We start from the raw sequence: 11,334 nt of genomic DNA, 5'->3' as shown, positions 1-11,334 counted from the left end.
GAGCCCCGCATCGGGCTCTCTGCTTGGCAGGGAGCCTGCTTCCCACCTCTCTCTGCAGGCCTCTCTGCCTACTCGAGATCTCTCTGTCAAATAAATGAGTGAATAAATATTTTTTTAAAAGATTTTATTTATTTATTTGACAGGCAGAGATCACAAGTAGGCAGAGAGGCAGGCAGAGAGAGAGAGAGGAGGAAGCAGGCTCCCTGCCAAGCAGAGAGCCCGATGCGGGGCTCCATCCCAGGACCCCGGGAGAGGCTTTAACCCACTGAGCCACCCAGGTGCCCCCGAATAAATAAATCTTTTTTTAAAAAAAACCTGCCTTCAGCTCAGGTCATGGTCTCAGGGTCCTGGGATCAACCCCCGCCTGCATCAGGCTCTCTGCTTGGCACGTAGCCTGCTTCCCCCTCCCTCTCTCTGCTTACTTGTGATCTCTGTCTGTCAAATAAGTAAATAAAATTTTAAAAGAGAGAGAGAGAGAATAACAAATGTTGGCAAAGGTACCGAGAAACTAGTACCCTTGTGCATTGTTGATGAGAACGTGAAATGGTTCAGCTGCGGTGGAAAACAGTATGAAAATCCCTGAAAAAATTTAAACAGAGAAATATCAGATGACCCAGCAATTTCATTCCGATATGCATTCCCCAAAGAACTGAACAGACACTTGAAGAGATAAGCATATGCCCATGTTCGTGCGCAATATTCGCAATAGGTAAAAGGTGGGAATAACTGAAGTGTCCATCGATAGGGGAATGGATGAATCAAATGTGGTATATCTCTGTACAATGAAAGGTGATTCCGCCTTAAAAAGGAAGGAGATTCAGACCCATGCTTACAACCTGGAGGACACTATGCTCAGTGAGATAAGCCAATCACAAAAGGACAAATATTGCAGGATTCCATTTCCATGAGATCCCCAGTGGAGTGACATTCACAGGAAGTAGAATAGTGGGTCAGAGGCGGTAGAGGGTAGTGATGGTCGCATAACCACAAGAATGTACTTGATACCCCTGAACTGGACTCTTAAAGATGGTTAAGAATGCCAGTTTATGGGGCGCCTGGGTGGCTCAGTGGGTTAAAGCCTCTGCCTTTGGCTCAGGTCATGATCTCAGGGTCCTGGGATCGAGCCCCGCATCGGGCTCTCTGCTTAGCAGAGAGCCTGATTCCTTTCCACTCTCTCTGCCTGCCTCTCTGCCTACTTGTGATCTCTGTCTATCAAATAAATAAGTAATCTTAAAAAAAAGAAAAGAAAAGAAAAAAAAGAATGCCAGTTTAGGTTAGGGGTCTTGTACCATGATAACACACTCGGGATGTGGATGGAGCTCACCTTCTCCGTGACCAAGTCCCATTCTGTGGAACAGTCATCTGGCTCATCGTAACCTCTAATTCTTCCTCAGGGTCGCGAAGATGTGCTCCAAGGCCATTTCTTGAACCTCATAGATGAAACTGGAAATGATGGGCCCACAAAACAGCAAGGTGCCCCCTGTGGGGAGGTTTCCTGGGGACAGAGCAGGTGGGTGGGGTTCCCCTTCTGCTTTCTTTCTTTTAAGACTTTATTTATTTCAGAGAGAGAGAAAGAGAGAGAATGGTTGGGGGGAGGGGCAGAGCACGAGGGATCAGCAGACTCCCCAATGTGGGGCTCGAACCCGGGACCCTGAGATCATGACCTGAGCCCAAGGCAGATGCTTTAACCAACTGAGCCACCCAGGTGCCCTCCCTTCTGCTTTCTTTTACTTCTTTCACAATCCCCACCCCCCGGCCCCCAGCTGTGAGTCTGCACTGGAGGAGGACAAATTCTGGCTGCCATCACCCCCGAGAGAGGGACATGGGGAAGAGCGTGGGTCTCGAGCTCCGTGCATCTGGTCGTACCCACCACAAACTTGAATCATCTGCTCTTCTGAATCACCCACATGCCTGCTCCGCCCCCCTCATTTGGCTGGAACGCAATTAAAGATTTGAAGATCATCTTTAGCAACTGAATCAATCGCTGCACAAAAGGGGCAAATTTCATGTTCTATTTTTTAAATCAAGGTCTAAATTAAAAAGTTTTCTGGATGAGGTAAATAGTCACATGGGTTCCAAATCCACAAAGCACAGAGGGGTAGACGGCGGAAAGTCTCCCTCCCATCTTTTTCTCCCAGCCAACGAGTTCCTCCCACTCCACTACAGGGACGGTGACTGTTTCCTGTGTCCCCGAAGAGATATTCGATGTGTGTCAAAGCAAAGCGTAGTCTCATTATTCTTCTCCCTGCGTTATCCTATTCTCGTGGTTCCGCGTCTGGCTGTTGTTAGCAAGACTAGCAGTGGTTCCTGGTGCCAGCGGGATTTATCATTTCTGGGCACATGGGTCTGGCTTCCCGCTGCCAGCAGCCAAGGGCTCCCTGTGGCCTCTCAGCCCACGTGTGCCCTCAAGCAACACTGATGGGAGATGAATCAGTATTGCAGCTCACTCGCCAGTCGAGTGGGAAATCAGCCCCCTGTTCAGTGCTGCTCCCAGGTGCGCCCCTCCCCCCACAGGACTGAGCCCAACTGCCTGCAGGGTCATCCTTTATGGGCAGCATTCCCTTCCCTGCCTCACTACCCCCCACCCCCGTCCCTCCAGGTTCCTCTTGGGATCCCCTCTCAAATAATCCAAGAACTTCAGTATAAATGAACCACCTTCTACTGATGCTTACAATCTCCTGCCTATCCAGGTATATACGCCCTGCTGGACCCCAGCGAGCAAATCCTTGGATGATTTCTAGGGATGGGATAGCTGGGTCAAAGCATCCGTGCTTTGTCATTTTGGCGGATTTGGCTCAATAGCCCTCTGTTTCTGACACCTTTCAAAACCCCAGCAGCTTTCACAGCTTTGCCCCATTGCTTCGCCATCAAGCGCCAGGGAGATGGTGAATGAAATTAACTCGGCCCGTCTCCTGGACCCCTTGAGGGGATGGAGGAGGGTTTTGGTTCTTCGCCCCATGTCTGGAGACCCGATCTCTGGCCCCAGGGACCCATGGGCCAGGTATCACCCCATGGATGGCTCCTGGCGGGGAGGGGTGGTTCTTCTATTGATTGAATTTCTTTCTAATGTGGGGTGGGAACAGCGACCAATGTGGAACAATGTGGAATAGGGCAAGGACCACGGCGACAACTATGATTTCAACAATGAGAATGGTAACTGTGGACAGGAGACACTGGAAGACACAGAGGGGCCGGAGGAGGCTGGAAGCCTGCTCAGCCAGTGTCCCTGCAGGGGTGGGGACTGTTCCTCCCCCAACCCCAGGCCTTGCGGCCTCTTCTGTTTGTAAGAACTCAGCCAGCCCCCCGTGGGGTATGGAGCTGCTTTCTTTCATGGGGCATTTTCCTGCATGTTGCACAGGATGCTGGCACCGAGGTGTTCTTGGAGCCACTAGCTGGAGCTCCGTTTCATGTCCTGCATTTTCTGGGCACCAGGGAGACCCTAGGAGGGGACCTCCAGGTCAGTAAAGGCTCTGTGCATTGACAGCCGGTGCCCGTGGTGATACAGGAGGGTCGGTGGAAAGGACAGAATGGAGACAGGAGGAGGGGAGGAGAAGCAGGCGAGAACTCTTGCAAATGGGGGAGGAGGGCACTGTAGGGAAGATGCCAGGTGAGAGAGGTCGGTGGCCGCAGGGTTGGTGGGGAGGCGAGAGGAACTTGTGTTTGTTTGCTAGCCTATGTTTCAGACAAAATTCACAAGCCCGGTGGAAAACGATGAGAAAGACAGTCAGCAGAGGGGATGTCTTGAAGTCACCCATCAAGAACCTGCTGCTCAGTCTGGGCCTCAGTTTCCTTGTAGATACAGTGTGAGCATGGGACCAGCTCAAGCGGCATCAGTAAGTTCTGGAGATCATCTGAAGGCCAGATGGGGGCAAAGCAGGTCAGCTCCTGGCTCTCCTTTCATCTAGCTGATTATGATTATTAAAATCTGTGTGCTGATTGAGGCTCTGAGTTGCCAGACCATCCCCTGGCTGGGCTTATCTAGTCCTGATATGGAAAGGCAGGAACACTCCGTGGAGACACACCCAGCGACGCCAGGGCCCACAAGGACAAACATGGATGCAGGGCTTAGCAGCTGTGGGACCCCTGACAAGTGGTTCATGTAATAGATTGTGGGGATTAATATTAATATTACTACCTCCCTATCTCTAGGTGACCAAGGTGGCTGGATAGATATCCAGGAGTCCATATGGCCTACAGGTTTCATCTTCAGAATCTGTCCCTAATCTGCCCACTTCTCCCCGGCTTCACAGCCTCACTCGGCCCAGCCCCCACGGTCTCCCACCTAGACCAGCACAGTCCCTCCACCCTGATCTCTCGGTTGGGCCCTCATCCCCCACACTCTGTTCCCCCAAGGACCACCAGAGGGCGCTTGTGAGCCCCTGAGTCCCGGCGGGACCCTCCTGTGCTCAGAATCTTCTGTAGCTCCCAACACCATAAAAAAACAATTTTGCTTTTCTGAGCGAGATCTCAGAGACTTTGGAGGGACAGGTGTAAAGGGAAAATCGATCAGATTCTCTGGTGGGCTGGACGTAGGGGGTGAGGACTCTTTGATTCATCCAGCTAAACTATGGATAAAATAGAGTCCACATCTTATTGAAAATGAAATGGAATTTTTCAGGCACAGGAACTGTCCAATAAATATTTGCTGAGTGGAGTAATTAAGAAAGAAACCGAGATGATAAAGCTTCAGGGAGAAGGAGGGTGGGGGCAGGGTGCTTTTAACAGTGAAGGTTCTTTATGCTCTGAAAGGTAACCGCACTAAGGATCTCCCTGAAACCCCAAATTGAAATAACCAGAGTTTTGCAGCAACACAGTAAAGAAGGAAAACAAAAAATGCTGGAGACAAATTATCCCACCTATCCACTCAGACAAAGTTCTAAGGGAAATGGGAATGGGGAAGCTGGATGCTGGCCTTTGGGGAGTTAGCCAAGGCTACACGTGAGAATAAGCAAGATGCATAAAATCGGCAACACGCTGTCTGCTTGCTCGTGCTCCAAACTTTCATATCTCGTGTACTTGAACGTGTGCTAACGCAGACACAATGATAGCAACGGTGTTGTGTTAGTAGGGACACATACACATGAGCCGATGGAACAGAGCAGTGTGCCCAGGAAAGACCCAAGGATAATGGAAATTAGTGTAGGCAGGAGAGGACTGACCCCTACCTCACACCTCACACCACACACACATAAGCAAACTCCCAAAAGCCAAAGAGCTCAAAGTGAGACACCACAAGCACTGAAAAATAGGGGAGGCTGATGGCAGGGGTTTGTAATAAGTGCAAGGAAGAATTCACCTGGGGGTGGGGTGGGAGTTTGGGGGGATGGGTGCAGATCCAACTTACAAACAAAAGAGTGCCCCTATTTTCTCTGGTTGCTCCATACCACCCAACAAAGCCAAGAAGCACCGTGAGGCAGCCCACTGACGGGCACAGACAGCCAGTGTTAAGGAGATATGCAGAGGATAACCCAAGGACCCTTGCCAGGACAGCCTCTCTGAATTTGACATAGATGCCCAGGCCATCTATGAGGATCAAGCCAGACATCTTTAGGACAGAAATCAGACAGGAAAAGATAGTCTGTTAGTTGTATACAAATAGAACTCTCCCAGGGTGTGCGGGGTGGGGGTGTGTGCGGGGTAGGGGGGTGGGGAGAGCAAAGGCCAATAAAATCAGCAAAAACATTAAAAAATGTTAATACCCAGGGTTAGTGAGGACGTGGAGAGACATTCTTATATACTGTTGCCGGAAAACAAGATTTTTAAGGGGGAGGGCATGCGGGAGGACACTTTGCAATTCATATTTAAAATCTTAAAGATTTTACAATAAAACCCTTTACCTAGAAATTATATTTGTAAATATTCAGTGTAATATCTGATATCCTCATAGACACACACATACCTCAACATTAGAATGGTCAGGGATGAAACTAGCTGAAGCAATCAGTAATACAGATTGGGTAGGTAAACCATGGCACAGCCATGCAATGGGACTCTAGACACTTATTTCAAATGATGCTCCAGGACAAGGGTTGGCCATCTGTGTGTGTGTGTGTGTGTGTGTGCGTGCCTGCGTGCCCACACGCGTGTGCACATGTGCGCAAAAAGCCCCAGATTTTGTGAGTTTTGGATGCCATAAGGCCTCTGTTGAAACAACTCAGCTCTGTCAGTGTAGCTTAAAGACAGCCATGCACACTTCATAAACAAATACATTTCATTTACAAATAAATAATATCCATCTATCCATTTATCTCTCTATTTACAAGGCTGTAGTTGTCTGACCCTTATTGTCAGAGGAAGATGTTTACCAATATGGCACTCATGCTCTTTGGGATTTATGCAACTGAGCTGAAAACTAATGTTTGCACAAAAGCCTGCGCATGGAAGTTTCCAGAAGCTTTATTCATTGCCAAAACTGGAAAGCAACCAAGACAGCCTTCAGCAGGTGAATGGATAAACTGTGGTACATTCAATGGACTATTAGCACTAAAAACAAATGAGCCATCAAGCCATGAAAATATATGAAGGAAACTCACAATCATATTGCTGAATGAGAGAAGCCCATCTGAAAAGCTTACGCAGTGTACGATCCCAAGTATAGGTCATTCTGGAAAAGGCAGAACTATGGAGACAGTAGAGGACCGACAGTAGTGGTCGCCAGAGGTGAGTGGGGAGGTAGGGAAGATGGGCGGGGGGGGGGGGGCACAGAGCACCCTTATATGGTGAACTACTCCATGAATACTAAAATGGTGGATTCATTGTCAAAAGCCATAGAATGTCCAACGCCAAGAGTGAACCCTAATGAAAACTATGCATTCTGGGTGATGATAATGCCCATGGAAGTTCATCGATTGAATTGTAGCAAATTTACTGCTCTGGGGGGAGTGTTGCTGATGGGGGAGGCTGTGCCTGTGTGGAACAGGGGTATATGGGAAATCTCAGTACCTTTTGCTCAATTGTGCCGTGACCCTAAAACTGCCCTAAAGAATAAAATCTATCCAAGGGTGCCTGGGTGGCTCAGTGGGTTAAAGCCTCTGCCTTCGGCTCAGGTCATGATCCCAGTGTCCTGGGATCCAGCCCCGCGTTGGGCTCTCTGCTCAGCGGGGAGCCTGCTTCCCCCTCTCTCTGCCTGCCTCTCTGCCTAATTGTGATCTCCGTCAAATAAATAAATAAAATCTTAAAAAATAAAATAAAATCTATCCAAAAGGAGGGGAAGTTAAATTCTTCTAAAGGGAAAAAGTGGATCATAAAGCAATCGCTTTCCTGTGTTCATTTTGCTGTTTTTAAAAGGTATATAGAAAAATCTGGAAGGGTATGAAAGTGGTGATGGTATTTATTCAGCACTGTTCTCAATGATAGGCATAAGCTCTTTAAATGTTCCATCTCATTTAATTCCCATGAAAATGTTCCAACACCAGTAACTAGATGAGGAGTGATATTTAATGACCTCCTTTTTCCTGGTGACCTTTCCTTAATGCCATTCTGCTATCAAAACAATTGCCTTTTTTTAAAAAAAAAGATTTATTTTAGGGGCACCTGGGTGGCTTAGTTGGTTCAGCATCTGCCCTTGGCTCAGGTCACGGTCTTGGGGTCCTGGGATTGAGCTCCACATCAGACTCCTGGCTCAGTGGGGAGCCTGCTTCGCCCCTCCCGCGGCCCCTCCCCCACTCTGCTCCAGTGATCTAATAAACAAATAATTAACAAGTAAACAAATAAAATAAAAATCTAATACACAAATAAAATCTTAAAAAAGAAAAAAGATTTATTTCGAGAGAGGGGAGGGGCAGAGGAAGAGATTTGTTTTTTGTTAAAGATTTTATTTACTTATTTGAGAGAGAGAGAGGGGGCATGAGCATGGGGAAGGGCAGAGGGAGAAGCAGATCCCCATCGATCTGATGAGGGACTGGATCTCAGGACCTTGGGATCACAGCCTGAGCCGAAGGCAGACGTTTACCAACTGAGCCACCCAGACACCCAAGAGTCTTTTTTTTTTTTCTTTTAAGGATTTATTTATTTATTTATTTATTTATTTGAGAAAGAGAGAGAAAGCACATATGAGTGGGGGAGGGCCAGAGGGGGAGAGAGAGAATCCCAACCAGGCTCTGTGTTGAGCTCATGGTTGGGGGACGGGCTTGATATCACCACCTGGAGGATCACGACCTGAGCCAAAATCCAGAGTTGGCTGCTTAACTGATTGTGACACCCAGGTACCCCAAAACAAATCCTTGTTAACAATGAACATTTTGGGTTGCTTTTATAGTAAGAAAAAAAAAGGTGTTTTGAAAAATTTAAAGGACCGCCCAAAACAACCACTACCTCTTTCTTTTTTTTTTAAGATTTTATTTACTTATTTGACAGAGAGAGAACACAAGCAGGGGGAGTGGGAGAGGGAGAAGAAGGCTTCCCGCCAAGCAGGGAGCCTGATGGCGGAACTCAATCCTAGGACCCTGGAATCATGACCTGAGCCGCGGGCAGACACTTAACAACTGAGCCATCCAAGTGCCTAACAGTCACCCTCTCTTGTCCTTCCCAAACAACTTAGTGTTCTACAGGATTTGACCTAGAGTCAAGCTCTTCTTCAGCCACCAATCCCAGCCCCAACCCCCTCCCCTTCTGCCCAGCCCCCGCCATCACACACCTCTGTGCTTGATTTCACTGACTCTGGGTGAACAGAGCCTACACCTGTTCCCAGTGTGTCCTGCTCCTCGTCAGTCTGCCCTACATCTTTCCTGCTTCCCTGGAGACCACCGATCTGGATGTCAGTGAATTTGGATCAACTTATTTCTGTCTTTGAGGGAGCCAGTTATGGAGGAAGGGCTGCAAAGCCCCAGGGCCTGAGTGGTGACATACTTACAACTCTGAAGTCATTGAAGAAAGATAACAGTCTCTTCAGGGAAGAATACAGAGTGTGCATTTCATCCATGTTGGCCAGACCGGGGGTTCCGGACGTTCAGGTCAGCATCTTCCTGAATAAACCTCAGGGCTCCTGTTTCCCCTGATGGTATAGGTCTAGGATCAGGGGCACCAAGGCTGACTTGTCCCTCTCTCTCCTGGCTGTCCGATCGTCTGCCAGCAAGGTGCCCCAGCAGCCACCCCTCCGCAGTCATAAGCCTCTATCACGTCACAATTGGATGCCAGAGCGAGGCTCCCTGTGTCCGGGAAGCAGGTACCCTGAGCTATCCCTGCCGGTTCCTCATTCTCCAAACAGGCTGCACCTGGGGTGGAGAAAAGGCATGATGGGCTGCCCTCGTACCCCCCAGATGCCACTTGGGCCCTGTGGGCATAGCATTCAGCACTGACCGCTCTTGCGGTTAATGCCCCCACTAGACTGGGGGCTCCAAGTGGGCAGGGTCCTGAGCTCTGCCCTAGTCACGGTTGTGTTCCCAAAGCTTGGCACACAGTAGTTGCTTGAGAAACCAATATGGAATGAATGAATGAAGGAGCTCCAGGAAGCAGGAGCTACAAGCCATCAGGTCGCCCAAGCTTCTGCCTTCGCATTCGCTCACATGACTCATCCTCACCCTCCTCACGGGGCTCAGAGGACAAGGAAACTGCTCAGGGAGACCCAGGGATCAAGGTCAAGGCTGGGCTTTGAAACTCCAAGAGAGACAGGAACGTGGGAACCTCTGACAGCGCTCCACCCTCCCCACTCCAGCCCCTCTCCCCATTTCCCCGCCAACACCTTTCCTTTCTCCCTCTGCTCAGCCACAGCAGGTGCAGCAAATTTCCTTGAGCCCAAGTGCCATTGATCAGCGGGCCCTGATGAGACGTGGGTAGCAGGCATTTCAGAGGAAAAACGGTGCTTGTAGACATCGAGACACACACACCCCCCCGCACACACATTTGAATTAATTTAACGAATGTTTGTCAAATTATCTGCTTCTTGGAATATGTGGAACTAAAAATTTGCACGTAGGAGTGACCATCTCCTCCCCGACTGCGGGTCACGTTCCCGTCTAGAAGCGTGTCCTTTCACGACTTTCTCTAAAAGGTCACTGAAATAAAGAGCCCAAGAACCAGGTGCAGAGGGCCCGAAAATGAGGATGCACAGGAGGGTGAGAAAATGCAGGAGCAAGGGAGTATGGGAAAATGCAGGATGCAAATGAGGGCTTGAAAATGTGGGCAGAAGTGCCCAGGAAAGGGTTGGTGCTCAGAGGGCGGGAAAATGAAGGATAAATAAGTGCGGGGAGGGGGTGCCTGGGTGGCTTAGTGGGCTAAAGCCTCTGCCTTCGGCTTCCGGCCCTGATCCCAGGGTTCTGGAATCGATCCCCACATCAGTTCCCTGCTTAGCAGGGAGCCTGCTTCCTCCTCTCTCTGTCTTTCTGCCTCTCTGCCTACTTGTGATCTCTGTCTCACAAATAAATAAATAAATAAATAAATAAATAAAAGTAATGATTAAAAAAAAAAAAAATAAGGGCGGGGAGGATGGGAGGCCCACTGGAGGCTGAAGGAGAGCTGACCCTGCCAAAGCCAGAGGGACACAGGACCCTTAGGTGGAGGCGCGAGGTACCTCCCCCAGGCCCCGCCCCCGCGGCAGCCCGGCGCAGAAGCCCCGCCCCCCCCGCCCCGGCTTACCTGCAAGGACCAGGCGTGCGTCTCGGCCTCTCGCGCCCCCTGGCGGCCATCAGCGGAAAGCGCGGCCGTACGTGGGCCCCTACTAGAGTCTCCCAGCCAAGCCCCCGCCGAGTGCGCCTCGGTGCCCTAGACCCACCCGGGTCAGCGGGATGAAACGGAGTGTGTCTGTGACGCACCCTGCAAGTCCCCCTAACCCACGCCAACTGAATTGGTGCAAAGAAACAGAATTGTGCAGGCATCTGGCAAATTACAGATTGTGCAAGCATCCGGCGAATTGTAAAATGTCAGATGCTCGGCAAAAAAACCAAACAAACAAACAGAGAAAATTAGTGCAATCTATCAGTGATAGTTCAGAGGTTCTAGAAAACCGTGAAAAGCTTCTTTTGAAGGGAAGCTACAGACCCATTAGGAAAACATTTAAACATTATTGTAGAAATAGAACTACTCCAATATTTGCTTAAGAATAGAGCTTAAGGTGTGTTAAGATAGTCCTAATTTGGTTCTCCCCCACCAGGTCTCCTTCGTTTTATTTTAGGAGATTTTTTTTTTTAAGATTTTATGTATTTATTTGAGGGAGAGGGTGAGAGCATGAGTTTGGGGAGGGGCAGAGGGAGAGGGAGAAATTGACTCCCCACTGAGCAGGGAGACCGATGCAGAGTCCCAACCCCAGGACCCTGGGATCATGACCTGAGCTAAAGGCAGATGCTTGACCAACTGAAGCACCTAAGGTGTCCCTAGGAAATTTTTTTCAAAAGCACCGAA

The 11,334-nt window shown here is 49.3% G+C and overlaps 1 protein-coding gene across 1 annotated transcript in view; it reads right to left on the bottom strand.

Moving 5' to 3' along the window:
* The window catches only part of TSPAN16 (tetraspanin 16), a 14,632-nt gene extending 5,712 nt beyond the window's left edge, over window positions 1–8,920 (bottom strand). Inside the window, 5 exon segments of the mRNA XM_059387657.1 lie at window positions 1,290–1,382; window positions 1,384–1,430; window positions 3,099–3,173; window positions 5,345–5,545; window positions 8,852–8,920. Coding sequence (XP_059243640.1) covers window positions 1,290–1,382; window positions 1,384–1,430; window positions 3,099–3,173; window positions 5,345–5,545; window positions 8,852–8,920 — 485 coding nt within the window.
* Between the last annotated feature and the right edge of the window lie 2,414 nt (window positions 8,921–11,334).

This window comes from Mustela nigripes, chromosome 2 (genome assembly GCF_022355385.1).
Source record: "Mustela nigripes isolate SB6536 chromosome 2, MUSNIG.SB6536, whole genome shotgun sequence".
NCBI classification, from domain to species: domain Eukaryota; kingdom Metazoa; phylum Chordata; class Mammalia; order Carnivora; family Mustelidae; genus Mustela; species Mustela nigripes.
The sequence above is the reverse complement of the archived record's forward strand: the minus strand, read 5'-3'. Positions and strand labels throughout refer to the sequence as shown.